The 25,072-nt window shown below is 38.8% G+C and overlaps 1 protein-coding gene across 1 annotated transcript in view; it reads right to left on the reverse strand.

The window, feature by feature from the left end:
* Nucleotides 1–25,072, reverse strand: part of pcxb (pyruvate carboxylase b) — a 333,693-nt gene that overhangs the window by 183,810 nt on the left and 124,811 nt on the right. Inside the window, exon 11 of the mRNA XM_044098259.1 lies at nt 4,722–4,904. Coding sequence (XP_043954194.1) covers nt 4,722–4,904 — 183 coding nt within the window. The remainder of the gene's footprint in view (nt 1–4,721; nt 4,905–25,072) is intronic.

A 25,072-nucleotide genomic window follows, 5' to 3' on the forward strand; every position in this document is an offset into this window, starting at 1 on the left:
ATTTGTATGCACATCAGTGGGCTTGTGTAATCACGACGATGCATTAGAGCTTCGACTCCACAAACCGGCTGAGAGGCAGCAGCCATAATAATTAATGCACCATTAAAACACATTCTTCTCGGGTGTGCTGCGGTGGCGTAGTGGATAGCGCAACCCACATTTGGAGGCCTTGAGGCCTCGACGTGGCCCTCGCATGTTCGATTCCCGGACCCGACCAACGTTTGCCGCATGTCTTTCCCCTCTCCTGTCAGCCTACTGTCATATAAATGACACTAGAGCCCACAAAAAGACCCCTGGAGGGGAGAAAAAAAAACAAAACAAAAAAACAGATTCTTCTCTTTGTGCCGATTACTTTACAGTAATTCAAGTTCCCTACTCCTGTGACGGCACTGGAGGAATATGTCCTCAATATTTCACTAATCTGGATGAATTAAAATTAATCCTGTTTTACTCAATTTATAAAAGAAATAATACTGTAAATGTAAGCTTTTAACCACTCTGAAATGTAAACACGAATGCTTTCTGAACTAATGATTAAATAATTAAATGAATGTAGCTCAACGATCTGCAGACAATGTAGCGTCGGCCGGTTTGTGAGGGAGAGCAGCGCCTTTAATGGCCGGGTCACATGATCAGACAGTGGTGGGTAACAGGAAACTTAAAGTTTTAGAGACTAAACGTCACCAATGGTTGTTATGACAGAAAGATAACATTTAAAATTACATCCTGACGGGGCGTGCTCCGGTGGCGTAGAGGTTAGCGCGCCCCACGTTTGGAAGCCCTCAGCCCTCGACGCGGCCGTCGCGGGTTCGATTCCCGGACCCAACGACATTTGCCGCATGTCTTCCCCTAGATCAGAATCCAAAAGCCTTCAAGAAATATTAGTCAAGATATCTTTGATTTAAGCACTTTTCGCATCCATCTAATTTCTCATAAGGATTTTATCATTAATTCATAAAGTAAATCAGCAAAATCTTGAAGGTTTTTGTATAAGTGAAAATTTGTTGCCTTTTTGTTCTTTGGTTGGTCCTGTTATATAACGACTAAGTCAGACCTTCATCCATCCATTATTTTTTATTTTCTTTACAGCAAACAAGGAAGATCCTGCCGCTTCTTTTTTCTTCCGGCGTGTAAATGTACCTTTACGCAATAGGTGGAGCTAAAATAGAGCCTAAAAAACCCCTAAGCCAGATGTTTGACAGTCGACATCCAGCTGTTCTCCGGGTGGAATTGCATTTGACATTTTCAGTGTTTATCATGTTCTGTGCGGTCCGTGTCCATGCACCTGCATGTCTATCATCATATCTGTATTTGCACATGCTGTGAACCTTTTGTCTGAGCGTGCACAGAACGGGCGAAGTGTGTGTGAAGAAGCAAAATGTCATGCAGAGCTACAAAGAACAGGAGGAAGGAGGTGATGGACGGGAAAGAGGCAGAACGACATGAGGCAGGAGGGCAAAAATGGACGGAGAGATGAGCAGGGGGGAAGTTACCAAAAGGGCGAGCAAGATGAAATGATGAGAGGTGGACACCTGAGGACAGGTTTTCACGTTTCATACAGGACTTCAGTGATTATACTGCACAAACATCAGCAAATCAAGATTGAGCTGTGTGTAATTACAGGCTGAAATAATTTATATTTCCAGAACTTTGTGAGTAAAAATGTTTTTTATAGTCTGCCTGGCGATTGAGCTTCAGCTACCCAACACATTTACATAAAAACAATAATTTAAAATGTCTTTCTAAACAAAAGACATTTGCTTAGAATATCTTTTACCTAACAACTCTTTTAAAAAAAGTTTCTTCAAGCTTTTCTTTGAAATTATGACCAGCCATTCTTGCATTGATTTGGTGTGGAGTGCTTTCCATAGCATCCATATTCTCCTGAAAGTGGTGATTGTTGGACATTTTGAATTCACCGGACTGTGACGTCTGTGAGCAATCTCAAGCTTTAATATTGAAACTGATATGTTTTTGCAGCTTCTACTCACTTTCTATTTACAGTTTTATGCTTTATCTGTTTCATTTTTATCAGTTTCTGTGTGTCTATTGTAACCATAATATTAACCATATATAAGACTCTTAATTTGCTTTCCTAAAGCTGATTTACGACTTGAAACGGCTGCATTTATTCTATAATCCAAGCTCTGAGGACATGTTAATTTATATTCCAATTAAGCCCAAACATAAATCTCAAACAGTTCAGTGCAAATAAGTCAGCTGCACACTTCCTTAATAAATCACAGCTTACCTCGCTTTATCAGGCTTTGTTCGTACAAAGGTGGGAAAAACAAGTAAATGGCAAAACTGTAAACTTATGATGGGTACATCTTTAGGAAAAGCAGTAAAACAAAAGCTCTGCCTGGGCATTGAAGCATCAGCGCAGTAGAAAATAACTTGTTGGGGAATCATTTTCTTTAAATATTCAACAAAGCATGTTTTACTTAATTACTTAAAAATGTTTTTATATTTAAGAAAATGCCGAGTTGTTCAGAAATGGGTTAATGAGCTCACACTTTAGACCATTCTTCAAAAAAGAAACCCATGAACTTATAATAAAAACAGACGCTTGTGTTTTTATATATAAGCTGCATAAGGAGCTGCACTCATAGGAGCTCATTTTACCACTTTCAGACACTTTGGAAACCTTCAACACAATTTTCCCAGATAAATCTGAAGCCCTAATTTACTTGGTTGTAAACTTACAGTTGAATAAAGTTCGACCTGTGTTGAAGTTTTGGTTATTGATTTAATTCTTCAGGTAGTTGATATTTATGTTCATGCTCTTGTTTTGAAGTGGGTGAAGACTGTTCACGCATTCCTCTCCTTACATTCTCCACCTGTAAAGCGGTGCGGCAAATGACATTTACCCAAAATGCATTGCTGTAGGGTTTTTAGCTAGCGATGGCCACCACTGCTAACTACCGTAGCACATGGTTGGTAGCACTGGTTTACCATGAGCATCCAGGTTTTCTTTTAATATCTGGAGACGCATAGATCAGAATTTTGTCTTTCTATTTTCATTTTGGCAGTTTTCAATTTATCTCTCAAGTCTTTTGAAAGAAGATATAATAGCATTCGTAACAGCTTTGTTCCTTGTTTTTGGAATTAGTCAAAAAGGTTTAGAAGCAGGTTGAGAGAGAGGACCCCAATATTTTTATTTTATTTTAGTTAAATGCAAGAAAACAGTTATCCAATGACAGTTTATCCAGCATTAGTAAAATGGTGGCCTGTTTATTCCTGGAAAACAGAGATTTCCAAAAGGTTAACATTTTAAATGATGCACGTTTCAGGCTAAAGGTCGTATTCCGTTTAGCCTTCCTGTTATCACCTGTAAGTGTTGCTCTTTCAAGCAGCCTGAATCAACCAGATGTATAACCGAAAAGCTTCTTGCACCTTCCTGGGTCTTTATTTAAATACTCCACAGTCCTGAGCATCTAACTTTGAGTCTTCCTCCCTCGGTGAAGGCTTTAACAATGATGAGTGTTGCCATTAGCGACACCTGGTAACATTTATGGCGCCTTGGAGAAAAACCTTAGGTGTCTGACTGACTCAACAAGCAGGGTCCATCCAGGTAAACATTGGCAGCCAGAAATTCGCTCTTAGATTGTAGTTCTGGATTAAACCGACACATTTATAAAGGATCACAATCCAACATTTAAAGGACAGACGGGAAATCAATTTAATCTCTTCATCATTAAGAGGAATGAGAGGTTTAGATGCACCTTGACCAGGCAGTGCTTTTCTCTCTCTGATGCAAGACGACGCTCCGTGTCTCCAGGGGAGAGGGTTATCTTTTCTTCATTTCACACCTATAAACAACCACTTACATGGTATTTAATTTCATGAATAATTTACTAATCTTCTTCCCTCCAACCCCTGTGTGTTTGCAAGTAAAACAGGAAAGAGATGAGAAAAAGAAGCTGCTTTCATAACATCTTCATTATCTGTCACGTTTACTAAAATTAGGGTCACTTCCAGATCTTTTCCTTTAAATTCATAACATAAGAGTGGCATATTTATTTAATAAAAGGATAAAAATACCAACACTGGACTCACAGGAATACTCACACAAAAGCGTAAATCTGCTGGCAGATCAGTGTCAATCTTGTGGAAACTCTTGAATATCCAGCTGTTAGCTTTAATAATAACCCCATTAATGCTCTCATTTGTAGCTCCCTTTGGACAAAATGCTCACTAAATGTTATAAATAAAAATACTTTAAAAGATTTAGGTGAAGAAGCGGCTCAACTTGAGGAAGTCACGGCTGAGTAGAAAATTAAGTGTGGGAGGCATCATGAATGAAATGTAAAGAGATGCTTGAATAAGGTGTAGGCGGTATAGACAGAGACAAAAGGTAAACAGAGTGAACATTCACAAAGGAAGTGTCAACGTTTGCCAAGAGCAATCTTCTGTGGCATGTTGCCTTAAACGAGCTGACGGAGCCTACGCCCCGTAAATGACGAGAATGTTCGCCTTGAACGACTCACAGATCCGCTGACAGTTTTTGTGTCTTGCAGCAGAAAGAGCTTAAAAAGCAGAAATGAAATTTGGAAATGGTTTAAAAGTACAGTCCTCTATATCACAATAAAACAGCCTTCAGGTTCATGACAACGTCTTAATTTCCACGGAGGCAACAGCAACATAAAACGCAGACGAAAGCACAACCTGAGCTGCTGGCGTACCGCCAGGATTAAACGAAACGGCGCCGATGCTCCTACCTTGACCCCTCGCACTCTGAACTCGGCCAGAGCTCGGCTCATCTTGGAGGCGGCCTTGTTCAGGTCCTTCCCGCTGGCGATCACTTTCACCAGCAGCGAGTCGTAGTGAGGCGAGATGATGGCGCCCTGGAAGGCCGACGCGCTGTCCAGACGGATCCCCATGCCTTCGCCGCTCCTGAATACCTGTCAGAGGTCAGTTAGCAACGTGAGGCACTTAAATACAATATATGCAAACATTACTGACAACTTGATTCTGATATTCTTTGAGATGGGCACATTTTTTCCTGAGTGTGGTTAAGTAAACCTAATCTGAAGCAAGAACATAAAAACAGCATTTTCTGCACATTTATCACAATTTTGTTTTACAAAAGTGGAAGCACTAAATTATGAATTAGGTATAAGCTTGAGTAAAATGAACTACTGACAGCAAATGAATTATCTCATTATTTACCGAAGGACAGAGTCGTAAACTGGACACTCTGTGTTTATGATGGCGTCACTGCAGTACTCAAAATGTCTGTCCAGTTCCAATGTCAAATGTTCATTAGAATTTGAAGTTTAATGATCTTTGAAAATGTTTCATCAGATTGCTATTGCACTGCGATCAGATTAGTCGAAAATTGTCTCAGAACAATACTGTCGTCTATCGCAATAACTTGTGGGACAATTTATCTTCCAATAAAAAATTGTTACTGTGACAGGCCTCCAAATATAAAAATGATCTCACTTTAAGTTCTGTCATTTTGGATTCATTTGTCGTCGTATTCAAGGATTTCTCAGGAATAGCAACAAATGCTTGCTGCAGCTTCTCAACTGCCTCTGCTGGTCCGTCGGTTCTTCACTACTTGTGAATTATTATTGAGGTGAATGCAAGAAATCGATCTGTGGGCCAAAAATGGATGACTGGTGCACACTTTGGAAGAACAAGACAAGAGTTTTTAAGAAAGTTGGCATGGCCTGGTACTGTATTGGCTGCTGCAGCTGTCAGGTGACCAGCTTGTGTCTGAGCAGGTGAAGCCTGAAGTAACAGAGCTGATGATTCGTCTGGTGATTCTTGAGCTTTAGAAAACTGTTGCTATTTGTTCAGTTATTTCATGATTAATTCATGTTGGAAATGTATTCTTCACCCTTACAGACCGAACATTTCACTCATGACACTCTGCGTTATCTGAAAACTTCAAACGGTTTCTTAAAGGGGAGATCTTGTGCTTTCCAGCCAATCTCAGGTTATAAAGGGAATTTCACTCCCGCCGTAGCAGGAAGCATGTTTTTCTTTGGTTTAATCTGATGAAACTCTCTTTTAAAAGACGGTAAATTGCAAAAATAACTGCTATATATTGAAGTTTCCAGTTGAGCCTTTCCAGAAATGGGCAAAAGTATTTACTCAAGACATTTAAAGAACTTAGTACAATTGAAATAAGCAAAGGAGGAGATCTGAAACTTTGTCTTTAAAGAGTTAAAAACATAAAATATTACAGTTCCATTGTACATTTTGAGAATTTGCGCATAACTTCTGCATAATAATCCATGAGGTGTTTGTCACAACGCTGTTCAGATACTATTATTAGCTTCTTAAGAGGACTTTAATGTTTGCACTGCAGGAATGCAAACATCACATCTGTTTCAATCAAACCCGCTTTAGAAGACAATGGCTGCCCGAAATATGAGCAGAGAAATGAGCAAAAGGCAGAAAACCTGCAGGAGACGAGCGAGGAGCAGGAAAAAAGTAGCTGCGTCACAAACACTTGGCAGGAGAGCAGAAACGGAGGGGAGAAATGAAAGTCCAATACTTCAACATATGGAGGCCCTGGAGGGCTGCGAGCGAAAGATGAGGAGAAATTGTAATTATAACAATGTTGTGCCGCGCTGATGATATGCTGAAAATATCTTCACAATGTGAGCTGCAGAGAATTATGATGAGAAACGTTTGTCATGAGCTTCATTTCTTCTTCCAAAGATTCAAAAAAAACTGGAAAGTTAAATGCAAACATAAATGTTGCTTTCTCTCCTGTCATTTTTACGTTGAGGAGTTGTTTTACCTCGTAGGGTGGGCCCCCAGTATTCACAAGATACCTGGAATCTGCAAATACTGGAGATTTTCTCTCATAACCGACCATTTCAACGGTTCAAACATCAAATATACTTCAATATGTATGAATACATACAGTGGAAACCAGCTTAGCAGCAGAAGCTAGCAGAAGCTATCCTTCGCATCTCCGGTGTTTCCAGGACGATGAATGGTGCCACTTCTGGATTGGTGGCTTTGTATGGCAGCCAAGAGAGAGTAAAGTATTTATATTAAAGAAAAACAAAACATGAATGGGCAAATTTTCCCTGAATATTTTAAAGTCATAAACAGAAAACCTAACTAAATACCAAAAAACAAGAGATTATAACTGATTTCAGGTCGAGGGAAATTTTCATTCACCACTTTAATTTAACGTGGAAAGAGTGGAAAATGTTCAAACTCCTTTAGATGTTTAATAAACAAGAATCAAAGCATCTAATGTAAAAAAAAATCACCAAAGTGAACATCTAAACCAATAGCTTCTGGAAAATGCTACAGCTCCATAAAAACGAGCTAAAACATTCAGGACCAATTTTTTTCCCCAGAGCTGAACTTTGGACCAACAAGGAAGAAACACCCACACCTCCAAATTGTACATATAGACTCCATCTCTCTATGGAGAGCGTAAGTCCACATAAAGTTTCAAATGTGTAGGTCACAAACGTGCAAAAATTGGATAATAAGTGTTACATGATCGACTTGAGCCACTGCTTCATAACTAGCATCCAAAGCAGGATGCTTATGACAATACAGTCCTTATTGTCATAAGCAATAACTACTTTATGCCTTTTCAAAACAATGTAAAATGCCCAGTTTAAGTATTTTTGCCTTCCAAAGACACTGAAGGAGATATTTGTCTGTTCAAATGTGTTTGGTTCTGACTTGACAGAACAAAGTTCGATAGTATTCACCATCATGGAGAGTGAAATTATTTCAATACTTTACATTTGAAAACTGATTTCCTCACAACAGACCGCTTGCTCTGTGAACATCGCCATATTTCTGCCTTTTAATTCAACATACACTAGACTTAATGCAATCAGGGCGAGGGGTCGGGGAACTCTGGAGAACTGGGACACGCTGCAAACCGGAACCTCAGCGGGGTTTATAGGACAAGGTGGAAGTGAGTATTCAGGATACCAAGAGTCTCTAGGCTGCAACTAAAATGCAAAATGTTTTTGTTTCCTTGTGAAAGAGAAGCAATGCAAATGGGTTCTCTTGTAAATAAGAACAATTCCACTTTCATTTTATCCTACTGCTTTGTGAAAACAGAGAAATCAGTGTCTGGGTTTCCAAATGCAACACAATAAACTGACAGCTCTTTAATTTCCCTCCCAAAACAATCAGATTGTCGCACACAGCTTTTACAGGAGACATAAAAACTGTTTTCACCAGCAGGTGAAATAAAGCTGACAAAAAAGTGACAAAAAAAACAAAAACCAAAAACCAAAACAGTCAAGATTTACTTGACTAAGGAGTCTGAATAAAAATCCTTCCTGGACTGGCCGTATTTTCACTATCAGTATCCAAGGCGCCCTTTGCTTTCACACTTGTCTTTACTTTCCACTGCTTACTTTTCCTGTCTCCTCATTAGGTGTCCTCTCGGCGTTAGCGGGCTGTAAAGCAAACTGCCCTCTGCCCAAGCCCTTTAGCGCTGCAGGCCAAACAGAAACACCGGACCAGAGCAGCAGTTGGCGCTGACTGCAGAGCCACAGAGACAGAGTGGCCGACTGCAGCCGGCGTTTCTGCTGCTCCTCCCAGGGGAAACGGAGGACAGCATTAAACTTTGTTTACAGTGAAACTGATGCAGCTCTTTGGTTCAGTCACTGTTTGACCTTCAAAGACGTTGGCCAACTGGACAGTGGGGTTGATGCTCAAAGAGGGCTTTAACACTTTTACACAAACAACCAAAAGTGGGATTTATGCACAACTCATGTTTAGTATGTAAAGGAATCAGTCAGCTTCTTAGTGGGGCTCTTTAAAGCCGTTATGAGGTAAATCCACTCCTGCAGAACTGCATCAGAAGCTTCACTTTGATGGAACAAATGAGCTTTGATTTCTAGATGAAAATCTACAAATCATTTTCCCACCAAGGAGCAGCAGTCAAGTTTTTCTGGGCTTGAGCCGCTGTTTATGAGAGCTGCAGTGCAGATCCTGGATGAGAGCGAGTACACTGAATTTCTCCAAAACTCACCAATAAAAAATAAAAATTGCATTAAGAGTTTTGCATATCAAGGCTTCAGTTGACCCCTTTTTCTTATGCTTTTTCTTTCACCACACTTTTTTTTCCTTCCACTAAACTTTTCAGACATAAGGTTGGATACAGCACAGCTTCTTATGAAGCTTTTTCCTTCGGGATCAATAAAGTACTTTTGAATTTGAATGTCTTCTATAATATGTTTTTTGTTTCAGTTTTAATCAATAATACTAAAAATGAACAGAAATAAACATTTCATATATAACTGTGAGTAATAAATCTTCACGACTTTTACTTTTTTAAAACAATAAAATCTTTGGTAATATTTCTCTTTATTTAAATTGAATTCAACAACTATCACCCTGAAAGATCAAATATTAAACACTAAAAGTAACTCCATCAACATGCATAAGCAAACTAATAAAATCCATAAAACCAAAGCTTTTAGCACAAATAAAATCCAAAACAATCAAAATGAACAAAAATAAACACTAAATATTTTGTTGTTTGTAATAATAAACAATGAACAAGTTTTACTTTTTGAATCATTTAACTGAAATAATAGCATTTTTTGCTGATATTACACTTTATTTTAGTTGATCTTCAACAAATCCCATGCTTTAAGACATATTAAAAACATAAACTAATTTACAATAACTCCATTTACACGAGTATGCAGACTAATAAAACCCAAAAAGAAAACAAGTTTTTTGCTAATTTTAAATACAAGATGATCAAAATAAACAAAAATAAACACTAAATATTCTATTCTGTGTGATAAAACTATCCAACTTTTACTTTTTGAATAATTTTATTGAAATAATGTAATTTGTTTATGTAATTTCTCTTTATTTTAATGGGTTTTCAACAAATCCCATGCTGAACGATCTAATATTAAACACAAAAAGTAATAATAACTCCATCTACATGAGTATGCAAACTAATAAAACACATAAAACCCAAGTTTTTGCATAAATAAAATAATGTATTTTTATAGGGAAAACGGCTGGATCCACCAAAATGAGGGCCAACATTGTGAAAACGGCGCTGCGTGTTCATGTCAGGAGGCTAATGAAATGTGCAGCAAGACAGATGTTTGGCTGTTGCACTTGGCTGAACAAACATATAAATGGGATATGAAGTCAGACAAGAATTCACAACAGTAACACAGCGGATACTCGGTTATTAGAACCACACAGATGGGATTTGTTTTACAGAAAACTAAAAAAAAAGGAGAAAGTATAACCTGGCAGATAATTGGAGGATTTTATTAATTTTCTCTAAATTAAATGCTTGCATTCATTAAAGATAACCTTGTAGCATTTCCATAATGCTAATAAGGAATCTGAGAGTGTTTTTGTGTGAGTCTAATATAATACACTCACTGGCCACTTTATTAGGTACACCAGGTTCTTTTGCCTTCAGAACTGCCTTAATCCTTCGTGGCAGAGATTCAAGGAGGTACAGGAAACGTTCCTCAGAGATTCTGGTCCATATTAACATGACAGCATCACGCAGTCGCTGCAGATTTATTGGCTGAACATCCATGATGTGAATCTCCCGTTGCACCACATCCCAAAGGTTTTCTGTTGGACTGAGATCTGGTGACTGCGGAGGCCATTTGAGTTCAGTGAATTCATTGTTCAAGAAACCAGACTGAGATGATTGGCGCATCATGACATGGCGCGTTTCCTGCTGGAAGTAGCCGTCAGAAGATGGGTACACCCTGGTCATAAAGGGATGAATAATGTTCAGGTAGGCTGTGGCGTTGAGGCTCAGTTGGTGCCAATGGACCCAAAGTGTGCCAGGAAAATATCACCAACACCAGCCTGAACCGTTTATACAAGGCAGGATGGATCCAACCTTTCAGGTTGTTGACTCCTCAAGGTTGGACATGTTGTGGGTTCAGAGATGCTCTTCTGCAGACCTCGGTTGTAACGAGAGTTTAATTGAGTTGTTCATTCTATCAGCTCAAACCAGTCTGGCTGTTCTCCTCTGACCTCTGACCTCTGGTCCAACAGAACTAACGGTGACTGGATATTTTCCCTTTTTCAGACCATTCAGACCGTCTCACAACTTGAGATGGTTGTGAGTGAAAATCCCAGTAGATCAGCAGTTTCTGAAATACTCATACCAACAACCATGCTATGTTCAGAGTCACTTGAATCACCTTTCCTCCTCGTTCTGATGCTCGGTTTGAACTGCAGCAGATCGTCTTGGCCATGTCTACATGCCTAAATGCATCAAGCTGCTGCCATGCGATTGGCTGATTCAACAGTTGTGTTAAGGAGCAATTGGACTGGTGTACCTAATGAAGTGGCCGATGAGTGTATATGAATAGTGGGGTTTAGCTGCGGGGCACACAAACATAAAAATGGCTCCACAGTGAAGCCACAATACTTTAATCTCATTTTCCCAAGACTGGCTGAGAGGCAGCGCTGCCACAGATCTAGAAGAGTTCCTGTACCGACCGAACTGAAGGGGAAGTCAAGTACCGTGTTAATAATTCAAGTCTAGGTGACGGCTTCTTTCAGCCCAGGGCACTGTCAAACAGGAAAAATCACACTTTCCTGCTCCTTCACTCCCACCATGTCATTGTTTCTGTCTTACCTCTTTCTTCATTGTCTCCAGGGAGTCAGAGGCACAAATAATTTAAGTAGTGTGGTGGTTTGACACACATACTGATGCAACTCTGCGCAGTCAGGCACTCTGAGTCACTGGAGCCCGGATCTTTGTCCCGCTCTGTTTTGATGGGAGCTTTTAATCAGTAGATACCCACAAACACAAACTTTGCAGCTTCGTGTGAAATCCGTCTGATAATCTTTCCACACTCTGTCAGTTTATCCAGCTGTAAACTTTCACTCTGTTACCTATTCTTCAGCATTAACAGCAAATTTTTCTATATTTCCTTCCAGTCTCCAGTCAGAAAGCAGCAGTCTACAACCCCTCCATCCGCTTCCTGACTGCTTCCAATAAATCACTAAAACTCTTCAGTCCCTCTGCAGCGCAGGTCAACATTTCTCTGACTTTGAATGAGAAAAATGTTGCTCCATCATGGGGTTCATTACAAATCACTCACTGCTACTGCAGTCTTTAAAAAAGCACCAAATGTAGCAGCTCTGGATTCAGGGTGGATTACAGCAAACCGGGTCAGAGTAGTTACTGTCAGCGGATAAATGGAAAAAACTCTGAACAAAATGGTAAAAATAAATGGATGGAAGGTGGAGGGCGGCCATTTCTGTTCATACGCTGACGTATGTTCAGAAATAGTCATAAAAACTATCAACACTCCAGAGGATCCGAAAATGATTCTCATTAGACAGTAGATTCATAGCGAGAGCCAAAAGTTGGCCCGGGTCAAAATGATACATTTGATGTTCGGGTAGCATCAGGCTTCTCTGATGCGTTTTTAACAAACCTTCAATACAAGAGAGAAAACAAGAATACACAATTTAACCCTTTCATGCAGAGTGGTGACTACAGTGGACAGTTATCTAAAAGCCTTTTTATTGTGCTTCTTGTGGATTTTTATGTGAGAAATGCACACAGACCACTGAAGTGGACACGAATGCATCATAAAATACACTTATCAACTACTGGCCATAAGCTGCAAAAGCAAGAAATTATTTTTGTTAAATCCAATATGGCTGACAGAAAAAAAGCATGCCGACCGACCCGGTTCCTCCTCCTACTCTAGCAGGTAAAAAAAAAATATTGTGACATCGGATAACCCCTAAAGAACAAAGTACTGGTGTATTTTTCAAATAAGTTTGTATTTGGAGAAAATTACAATTGATCACCTAAAAAAAATAAAATCCCAATTTTTGTTTTACAAAAAAAAATTTTCCTACCATTTTTTATGCCTTAAGAAAATATAAAAAAAGGAAAAACATCCTGACACAAAGGATCATAATTTATGCATGAAAGGGACAAAGTTGTGTCAATCTGCTTATTAGAGTCTAAATAGAGAAAAAAATGAAGTAAAGAGGGCGTTTATCGTATCGTTTATCGTATCGTTTATCGTATCGTTTATCGTATTGTTTATCATATCGTTTATCATATCGTTTACTGTGATAACTTTCTCAGATTTATAAGAATTCTGATTTATTGTCATCATACTAAATCAAAGTTAATGTTTAAAATCCCTACAAACTTTCTGTATTGTCAGAATTGTTACTTTGTGTCGTTTCTCCAAAGTTTGTTCAATGAGAGTATCAATAAATATCAATAAGTTCAGTTAATATGCAAGGTTTGGTGATAGAAATCAAACTTCTTTCTATGACTGGTGTCCTAAAGACGCGAATTACAGATGGATTTGTTTTTCATGAACGGTATTTAGATTTATAAAATACCTTTAGTATTTATTGATATGTTATGCAGTGGCAGCTAAACAGCAACCTAGGAAATAAAAGATTTTTATCGCCACTTTTGGCGATATTTCAACAATAGCGCAAAAATATTGTGATGAATCTCTGCACTCGTATGCAGGAGCTGGACTGTAACCAGTGCAGCTCTCTGTATAAGTAACGGGCCGCGTGGCCCCGCCCTGCTCTGCTCCCATCAATCACACACCCAGGATTATTTGCACTTGACTCACGCTGCAGTTACAACAAGCAACACATTGGAGCTGGAAGCTAAAACACCGGAACTGCACCACTAATCCAGCAGGGAGCAAAGCAACACATCTGTAAGTATTTTAAACTGGTAGCAAACAACAAAAAAAACCACAATGTTTTTCTGAACTGCAGCAAATATGGCAGATTTCTTTCCTATGTTGGGTTTACTTACTTATTTAGTCACGTTTGGTTTGGATGTTTAAGCCCGAGATAAATTAATTACTTTAAGTTAACAATAGAAGAAAAGTCTTAATCTGCAAAACTAGGAATGCAGTCATTTATTATGTCTAAGCAGAAAATAACAACGGTGCAGCTGTGATCTCCACACAGTTTTTTTATCAATTAAGTCCACCTTTGGTTTCAGTGTAGTAGACTTTCACATATTTTTAGTTGAAACTTAACGTTATTTTACAGAAAAGCTGCCCCTTCACAGATTTTTCCTTTGAAAACTTCTAAAATATTCTTAAGAAAATTCAGCTTGGGAAACTGAAATACCTAGATCCGTCAAACCTTTGGGTGAGCAACACCAGGACAAACTGGCTGCCATCTTGAATGTATAAATACTTCTTACTGATCCTGCTTTAATCGAGACGATTTATGAACTCAACCCGCAGATCAGCCGCAATTTGCTCTAAATTCCTCTGGAAGCAGCAAGAGTGAACTTACATATTTCATTTTCTGTGTTTTTACATGCTGCTTTAGTTTTGCTTTTTAAACTTGCGTTTTTAATCTTGTACTTGAAGACAGATGTAAATAATTTTAGACTTCAGTAAAAACCAAATTACATTCAACAAAACTGTACTGTATTCATGTGTGGCAATTCTGCCTTGGGCATTAAAGTAAATAAAATTTTTAAGCAAAATTAAGTTCACTTGTGCCGTTTGAAGTGGACAAATTCAATATTTTCAGGTAAATAACCTTCTGAATCACCTTCTGAACCATTTGTCTCCCAAACTTTCCAATCCTTTTACCAAACTACGTCTCCTGCGGCTACCAAGTTTCACTTTGTCCTTTGTCAGATTCGCTGCTGATAAAGCAACACAAGGCACATGTCTGAAGTGAACGTATAGAGAAAAAGGCTCCGAGACGAAAACACGTTTCGAGCAAGCTGTGCATCGGCAGAAGAAGAAACAAAAAAGCAGACAAAAACTGACGGCAGTATCTGAGCTCCAACTGATATTGTACCAATTAGAGGAGGGGAGGAGCAGATGGAGCAGCAGAAAGTTAAAGAGTAATAAGGAGGAAGAGACAGAATGACAGAGAGGCATGGAGATGGGAATATAAGTGCAATTTTAATGGTTATAATCTACCTGCGACGGGGAATCAAAGCTCAGAAAGCGGTTGAAGGTTTGGAGAAGTGTTGGGAGAGTGAGAAGAGACAAAAAGAGAAAAATGTTTTCTTATAATTGTTTTGAGCTCTCAAAACATGTAGGATTCATTATCTGTAGGTGTTTTTTATACAAAAGCCAAGGTTAAAAGGTTTTTGACATTAGAAATGCATAAAACAAGTTTGAGCTGCGGAGCTTTTTGTGCCTTCAAACTGATATTTCAGGGACACTTTAGACAGAAGCAGCAAAGGAAGTCGTTAATGGAAGATATTTCTCAAATATTTTGTCACAACCACCATTATAATGTTCCAATGCATTACACACTTACAAAAGCTGGAACAGTAATACTGCCAGGAAAAAGTATTTACATCCAAGTAGTTCCCCTGTAAATGTAACTCCCAGTTGCCACCAAGTGTTTGGTAGTCGGTGTTTTACATCGCAGTGGAGGCAGCTCGTCTTTGCATAGTAGCTTTTATTTAACCACACAGGAAAACCTTCAAGGAGATGCAACAGCGTCAGATTTTCCCCTTTGGATGATTCTTCTAATGCAAAAGAAAAGCCTGCTTGAGCATAAGTTACCAGAATCAAACGTTTTCCTTCAAGCTTTTCTGGTAGAAAGCTGGATTCATGGCTCCGTGACAGATCATCCCAGGCCTGGAGCAGCACAGCAGCTACTGGCCATCACCCAGTAGGTTGGTCTTGTTGATCATTAAGATGTTTTTTGGTAAATGTGAGATGGGGCTGAAGCGTAAAACCTGACTTCATCTAAAGCCTGCAGTGCTTTAGATGTTCTGGGTTCTGCTCTTACCGACTGGAGTTAACAGAAAGAGAGCTAAAGCTGCGATCTGAGAGTCAACGTTTAGTTTCTGAGCTCCTCTGAACTTTGGTACAAGCCCTGATTACACAGATGAACACTAAATTTTCATAAAGTTTTATGGAGAAATGTGCGTCCACATGACAGCGCTGTAGTACGTATGCCGGGCCAATAGGCGGCGCTGTAACACTGCCACAGAACAATGCAAAAAAATGTTAGAATGAGACCCAGGCGGGTTACAGAGTGAGGTGGAGTCAACATGTTATTTCAAAGAAAGACGCAGGTCGCAGATACACACTGAAACACAAAACCATCATTCAAAATGTGTCCACCCTCCAAATGACGATTTCTGGTCTCCAAAAACACCGGATCCGTTTTTAGCCTAAACGAATAAAAACCTTTACAGGGACACCTGATGTAGCCTCCGTGTGGCTGGAGGTATTTTACAAACTTCTAAACCTGGATCATGAAAAATCAACAGCTTCATCCAGTCAATCCGTCGCTGCCATTTTTGTCGTTAATTTAGTGCTTTTAGCGCAGCTTCCAGGACCGGCTGCGTGATGGTCATCGATTTTGGGACATTTTATATAGATTCTGTATCATAGTAAATGAGAATTGTGATTATTATGTGAATCGATTTTTTGGCGACTCTTCTTAGATTCGAAAATGAATCTTGGACACTTGTGACAGTTTTGGCTAAACTCCAATTTGAATATTTCAGACATGCTCTACGAAACAATCTATAGTCAGTAAACAAAACAATTAGCAAAACAATATTTTGTTGAGTCAGAAGTAATTTCTAATAAAAGAGTTGACCTGTTTCACCTCTTTTTTTATAGATAAATGTGTAGTTACGTCGCATGTTCATCGTCTTATTTAAATGTGGATCATGTACTGGAAACATGTCAAATTCAAGTTATCTAATCTTAACGAATTTGAGATTAATATATATACACAAAGGTGTTTAATACCACAAGATTAATTTATCCAGCACCTCTAATAAAAGAGCAACTTAAAAACAGTTGGGGAAAAAATGTGTAGTTAAAGAAATGAAAGAATTAATTTTTATTTTTTTTGCCATTTAGAACCAGGCATGAGGAGTAACAGTCACCTTTCACCATCATCAAAAATTAAAATACATACATTAACTAAACAAATTCTTTGAAAACCAGTGCATTAACCCGAATATACATGAAAGAAAAAAAAAACCTGCCTTTAGCAGAGGGACGCGATAAAACAAAAGTAATGCAGCGTGGAGCTCTGTCAGTTTTCTGTGAGTGAATGAATTAGTTTTACACCAGAAATGGAGGGCAGCCTGGGTGAAAGGAGCTTATTTTTCCCAGAGTCTGCAGAGAATCCAAACATTAGAGGTCGTCTTTGCAGCCGACGGCAGGTTTATTCGCTCTGGACATTAATTTACTCAGAACGTTTGTTGGGCTCTTTCTGTCGATCAAATGTTGTGAGACAGCGTCCCATAAACTACAACATGAAGAATAAAATGTTCATGCAGTCATTGCTGTGTGGTTTTTGCACCAATGAATGTTTGGAGATGAAAATGCACTATTGTATGACATTTGTTTCTGTTAATGTCTTGTGAAAACGTTACACATAAGAGGGATGAACGAAGAAAATCTTATGTTTTGAAGATTCTCTAACACACATTATTATTCTGAGAACAAAAAAAATCCTCAATTTCAGAAGCATTTAAAATGTAAGACCACCTTCAAGTCAATCAGTAACGTATTAGGAATAAAAAAATATTCAAAACAACTCAGTTTGTGTTCAGATAAATGACCATCGTGTTCAAATTAAATGCCTAAGCATGACAAAGTTACTCGACTTTAAGTAAGGAGATTTTTCTCAAATATTCAAACTGCGCAATTTGAATTTCAAAACATTTCAAGGACTTTAAAGTCCAAGCCCTTTCCAAACGTTGAAAAACACCTTAAATTTGAGCGTTCTCGTTGACTTAACGCAGAACAAAACAAATACAGGTCTGGGAAAGTTTAGTGATCCATTATTTTAAAAACAGGGTTTTGGGTTGAGTCCAACATTTTGAAGACGGCTCATGTTTTGCTTTTCTTCAGTTTGAGGTTTTAACTTGTGTGCACCATCGGTTCCTCCTTTAGTTTTGTCGTTTTGTATTTATTACTAAAGCAGCGTTGATCCTATCCTGGTTTTTCTGGACCACTGTGGTTTTACACAGATGACCTGCTGAAACTTAATGGTTCAGAGTCGAGGCTGTAAATGTCACCAATGACCGCGCTCACACCTGCTATTACAACGCATCTCATGAGCTTAATTTAGAGCTTCCCCACTTGCGATCGAATTATCCTGGGAGGAAGGCGTGGAGAATAGTTTGTGACCTTTCCAGATGGACTCTATTGCCTGTGGCTGCATGAGACATAAACTCAAAGCTCGCCTGCAATCCGCATCCCAACCAACCCACCTCTATCAAGTCTCCACATTTCCCTCCAATTTCTAGTTCATTTATAGTCTACAGCTTCTTTTTATCCCAGAGTGAGTCTCCTGCCTCCCACTCTGTGCCTCCCCAAAGGCATCCCTGGCTTATTTTTGCTTCTTGAATCATTCAAACCCTAAATGTTTCTCGCCCCGTCTTTCTTTTGTATTCCTCCTCTCAGCACTCCAGAACAGCAGCCGTGCATTTCCACTGCGAGGCACCAGATACATCTGCAGGTGCACGCCCTTCAAGCAGCATCAGCGCCGACACCGTCCTACTCAGACTCTCTCCGCAGATCCTTGTTGCCTTTCAACTAAAGAGGCGACTACATTAGCCTCTCAATCCTTCCAGAGCGTGATGACGGCTTAATGATCGAAACGAGCAGCAGAGGATCTCTTCTGCTTCTCAACTTTCCCACACTTCCAACGCTTGTTGACTTTTCTTCAATTAGTTCCCATTTTTTGCCCCGCCTTTACTCCTCCTCGAAGCTCTCTGCCGTCGCTCACCAAGCTCTTCACACCTGTCACTGCCTCAATTTTCCAATATCACAGTTCACCTTTAAGCCTTCACTTTTATTCCCCTGAAATCATCTCTTTTAAAAATCTACTTCCAGTGCCACGTCTATCTTCCACCCATCTGCTATAAGCATCAACCAAACAGAACATCACACACACACACACACACTAGGAAATACTGGTGCGCAAACACCTGCTGGCCACCCACACAATGCTGCAGTCGGCCTCATTTCTAATGTAGTATTAAACATCGGTACAACCGTTAGAGTCTGTGGCAACCAGATGTCTGTGACAGCAGAACAAGCTGTTTGGGGCTTTGGAGATGAGAGGAAGTGACAAACAAGCAAATAATCTGATGTACGCGCTGTTGGGAGCTGGATGGACGTCCAGCTCTGCCAGACAAAAGGTCCATTTAAGAAGAGAGACGGACGCTAACGAGATGTTGCATGTTGTCGCTGCTCACTGGGTGGCGACATATTGAGATGTTTGCATCAAAGGAATCCAGACTTTAGGTTCTTATTTTGTCTTGTTATATGCATAAACCTCAGTGTACAGTTTTGCTGATTCACCTGTGAAACGTGACTCCAAATTATTCACGGAAATTTCACCCATTTGTGGGATTTAAAAAAAAATATTTGAACAAATTGGGAAGCTGGAATACCTAAATAAAATGCTAAAACGGCCAATCCAGGAGCGGCCTTTATTCACTTTAGAGCAAATTGGCTGCAAGAAAAACAATGACTGTTATTTTCTGCTCTAGTGCTAAGATGATGTTTACAGTGCATTAATGCAAATTAAGACATATTTTGTGTGTAAACTATTAAAATAGGGAGTTGTAAGTGTTTTTAAAAGGTGGGGTTGTCAATAGTTCACAACAAATGAAAGAATCCACAGTATAATGTCAACATCACCGTAGCCCACAGTGTGGATGCTGGGTGCAGGTTGATTTAAAAAAATAAAAAGCAATTCTGCAAAGGTTGGGGTAAAATTTCTCTCTTTTCCTTTTTATCTAAGATGCTTGATAGCAGATGTTGCCAATTGATTTTGTTTCTCCCTAAAAAAGAAAAAAGAAACGCTTTGGGTTTTTCTCACGTTATCTTTGCTGGACAGTAAAGCCTGATCTGAAACAAAATAACTAGGAGTTACCGTGTAACAGTCCAACATGACATTTTCTGCACCAAAGAGTTAAGAATATAGAGACACGTTTTCACTGAGGCTCTTGAAACGCGTATATATTTGAAATTGATACTTGACTGTACACAAAATGTTTTTCTTTTTTTTAAATTTATTTATTGCGAGGTAATGCAAAAGAAAAATGTTTCCCCATAAGGATCTCCGTACCCTTCAACCTCACCATCGATAATGGAGAATTCACTGCATCACTTTAGTTTCAGTTCATTTTTTTGTAAAATAATCATCAATGGCTTTACCCATCAACAGACACATCCATCATATATATTAAATCAGTCTTTTTATAAAATGTTGCTCTCTCACTTTGTGGTAAACATCCAGCAGTCCATCCATTTTACATCCTTCTTGCTGCAGCTGCAGTGTATTTCAATCATATAGGGGAATAAATAAATAAATGAATAACTGGCATCTTTATTCCCATTTATATTTATATTTTTTTTAAATTTTGGCTTTAATGGTTCTCCATAGCAGCGTTATCAACTGAGCCGCTGTGCAGGTGGTGAAAACATGACAACATTTTCTGCCACAACAATGAAATATTTCCAATCTCAACTGGATTCATCTTCCTAACCGACACCAGCAGTGCACAGATATTCTTAATCTAGATGCTAATTTCAAGTTATGACCATAAAACAAATTGTTGAAGATATTGATCAAATCCGACTGGAGACGACTGAGGTTAAGACATGTTTGAGATAAAATCAAAGCAAATGCCTTCTATGTTTTAAAGAAGTTGAATTGCATTTAGAAACTTTTTTTGTTTTTTTGCTCATCAGACCTTCGTCTGCAGCAGAAGCCTGACTCAGCCCTGTGGCTCATCTAAACTCCTCTTTCTGCTGCTGCATCACCCAAAAGTTCAAACTATCGTTCATCTGTGATCACCAATCGACTCTCCACCTCCTCCAAAGTGACGATGCTAAACTCCTTCCTGAGCGCCTCCGTTCGATCCGCCTCCCACGCTCCGGTCTGATGAGGAGATTCCTGTGAAGCAGCTCAGGTTTAAAGGCCTCCATCGCTCCAAACCTCACTGAACCGTACACTGAAACCTGCAGGTTTAGTCATTAGCTGAACCAGTAGCACTCAGATTCATTACACAGTAAAATGGCAATTATTTCCATTAGTTTTGACGATAAAGCCTTGTAGTTAATTAAAATGAAATCAATTAAGTCAAAATTGTTGAAACATTTAAAAGTCACAAATGATTTTATATACATTTAATACTTTTTCCTCAACTATATGTAATTCACTACTATTTAAAACTGAATTAATACAGTTGATACATTTATTTTTTTCTATATACAAGTAAAAAGAAAATGACTATTTTAAACTTTAGAATTTGAATTTTTCTTAAGATTTAGAGATTTTGGGTTGCAGTTTTTGCAAAAACCCTGATATAATCAAATTAATGTTTTCTAAATTTGATGATTTATTTATTTTTTTTCTTTAGAAGCAGGTAAAGACTAATTACTTTTTTTGGTTATACTTTCTTCTCACCACATCTAACAACAAAGTTCAAGAGTTTCTGCTTGATCCCGTTTTCAGAATTATGCAACATGTTAGTGAACATTAAGTTTTGGAAATGCCTGAATATCGTTTCCCCTCGTTAAATCTGCTTCAAGTGATTCTGATTAAAATCCAAAATACAGCAACAGCTGCAGATGCGAGCGGATCGTCCATCTCTCTGATTTGTAATCAAGAACACTAATCAATCTCCTGCTTTACTTTTACAATCACGCCGCGGCAGAAAGGATGTCCAACAGGAAGAACGACTCAAACTTTGTACCAGAAGTTGGACGGGGAATAAAACATGAGCCTGTTTGTGCATTTTATTTGTCATTAGCTGTAGAAAACGCAGCTCACGACTCCCTCATGTAACTGGAACAAGCAGCCGTAGCATCGAGGACACGAGGCTCATCCATCCTGGATCGATGCAAATGTTCTGCATGTAAACATTTCAATCAATATGATGTAATTTTGCTGAAGCTCAGACTCCCGTCTTCATCCTGTTGTCTGTTCATCCCTCAGATTTCAACTCAGCTGGATAAATAACACCAACATCCAGTCTTTAAACAGATAGACCTGACACCTCTGGAGTCATCTGGAAATGACTTCCTCGTTTTATTCACCTCGAAACGAGTGTGATGAATCACAGAAGATGAAAACTGACGAACCGGCACCGCTGACACGACGACGAGACATTTGACTGTAAATGTTTTATCTCCATTTTGACGTTAGAAAGGGCGACAAAAAACAAAACCTCTCTTGATTTTCTTGATTAGTTTTGATTAGTTTCTAGTCCATTTGATGGACAGTCCTCCATTTTTTAGCAGCTTGTCACAAACCAGACGGTAAAGCGTTGAATTATCTTCTCTACATCACAGTCAAAGTTAGAAATGTTTTAATTAAAATAAAATCAGGCGACATTCATATAGGGCTAGGGTTCAGAATTTTTGCTAAAATTTTATTTTTTATTTTATTTTTAATAAAATCAATTTTAAAAAATTATTTTTAAGTATTTTTTTATGTAGTTCATGCTACCAATTAAATGCTTTCGCAGTCACTGTCTGCTTTCAGATATACTCATGAAAACTTCATGAAACTCAGGAAAAAAGGGTTTTATTTTTGGGTCATCCCATGAGGGCTTTCTTTTGCCATTCTTCTAAGAAGGTCAGATTTCTGGAGTCAAACCTTTAAATCCAGTTGACGGATTCTCCCACATGAGCTGCGGACGTCTGCATCTCCTCCAGAGTTAGCCACATCTGATAAAGCATTGAACAGGTCTCTGTGAAATGCTCCAAGCCTGGGAGGTTTTAAACTTTAAATCTGGTTTAAACCTGTAAATAACCTCTCCCTGTGCTTTTGGCTGTTTGTTCGCCAACGCTCTCTAACAAACCTCTGAGATTCCTGAGATTTCTCCGATACGAAGCTGCATAAAGAGGATCTCTGTGTACTTAGACAAATTCTGCAACTGATTTTATTTTGGAGTATCCAACTTAAACAAGTTTGCTTATGGAGAAATGGATGCATTTTCAGCTCTGCGACAAAAAAAAAACAAAACAAAACAAAAAAAAACAGGATGTGAACAAGCAATATAAGAAACACCCAGAAGTTTCTGCATATTACATCTGAAGGATTTATGCATTTGGAAAAAGTAGCAGCATTGTTTATTCCCACTAAAAGAAACATATTTCCCAGCCTTTTGTCATATTCCTATCTTTTTCTGTCTGGGGAACTTTCCTTCCACACAATGTACCAAACATAGCATCAAACTCTTCCTATGTAGGTCAATACTCTCCACTCTCTCCTGCATCTCTCGGCCATTCGAAGACACAACCTTTAGCTTAGCTTCATCTCTGCCTGCTACTCCTCTCCTCTGTTTTCCAGCAATTCCTGTTCGTTTTGAAATAATACACACTCTATACATATTTTGCACAGAGAAAAGCAATCAGCTGAAGATATGCACTTCACAGTCTGCAAACAGAGGCTCCCATTGTTTCGTCTTTCATTTGAACGTCATTCATTTCTCATTAAGTGACCGACACGGAAACATGAACCTATTCTGACACAATCAGGAGGTTTCAGCTCTCAGAGCGGCAGAGCCACTAAAACACAAAGCTAATTTTCGACATGTTACATCTATTTAATGTCGTCTAATAAATGTTTCAGCTGGTAAATAAATACAGAAAACCCCCACGATGGCTGGCTGATGTAATTCAATAATCTGACAGCTGCAGGTGAGCAATCAACGCCTTTGACTTACAATCACATCCCTCAGACATTTACAGGATCTTTTTGAGTTTTCAAACCTTAAAGATGGAGCTGAAGATTACCATTAAATAGAAATAAAATAATTCAAAATGATCAGTGAAAAGGTTTCTACAGATTTCAAGTAGCTGTAATCAAGAACAGTCTATATAGACTATAAATTATATAGTCTATAATTTAAAGACAGATATTTTCTCAAATATAAATAAAGAAATGCATCCCCCAGAAGACAGGCTTTTTATGTGCTGTAAATATGCCCGACTCTTGGCAGGACCTCAATACCCTTTTTGCCAAACTGTACGAAAAACAGAAATTTTCTCCTGCACGGCTTATTCCTTAGCTTTTACTTTGCAAAGGATGAAAGTATGAAAATGTGGCAGCCTCACAGAAAAAAGCCCACATCCAAAATAAGGCTCTATTTATTGTTTTTACTATCCAGATCTTTCATCCCTCACCTTTTTCTCCTGCTCTTGTGCGCCACCCACCACATACAGAGTTCAAGTGTTTCATTGTCAAGCCAAGCCAAACTGGCAAAGACATGAAGGTCTCAAAGGCATTAAAAATACATGACAGACAGAAAAACAGAGGCGAACCGAGGGAGAAGAAAGGAGAAGGTGTGAGGGGAGTTGGCACAAACAGCAGAGGAGTTCAAACAGAAACAGAGAGATTTTAAAACAAGTAGGTAGGAAAGGTCATATTAAAATAGGTGCTGATTATTAAAATAGGACGATATGAAGTAAACAGGCCAAAGCAGGTGAAACGTTAAACAAATTTATCCAATTTAAAGGGGAGGAAAAGATGAGATGTCTGGACACTTTCCATCCCGTTGATTAAATCAGTTCCCAGGAGGAAGCGAAGCTGCAAAATGGAGCAAAGTTCAAGTAGGCAACCCTTCAAATTACGCTTCAGTGAAGAGTTATCTGGGGCTGCATGTTCTTTAAAAACAGAGTCTTTAGTTTTATCTGAAAAAATCCACATTTAAAAGCAAACTGCACATTATGTTGAGCCAAGTGAGAAGTGTGGGTGTGAGGCGTGCAGGTGGGTGGCTGGTGACAGATGATGGGAATAAACTTATGTTCAGCCTACACATGGGAAAAACAAAGCAAGAAACGCATGTGCAACTTTCTACAACTAAGAAGAGCTTCCAATTTCTAGAAGCTTAAATCTTTTTGATTTATGTTTCATTCAGTGAACAAAACTTTTGACATCCTCATGCAGTAAATGGTCGGATTTGTAGGACCACAGAGGTTGCATCCGCAGGATAAAATGGTTGGTAGCGTCACCCAGCATGACATGTTGTGCTCTTAATTTAAACTCTGCAAACTGTTTTAATTATACAGTCTTTGAAAAAACATAAAATCTGCTAATTTGAAAGCAATTTGCCTTTACAGGGGAT

Source organism: Gambusia affinis, linkage group LG18 (assembly GCF_019740435.1).
Source record: "Gambusia affinis linkage group LG18, SWU_Gaff_1.0, whole genome shotgun sequence".
Classification (NCBI taxonomy): domain Eukaryota; kingdom Metazoa; phylum Chordata; class Actinopteri; order Cyprinodontiformes; family Poeciliidae; genus Gambusia; species Gambusia affinis.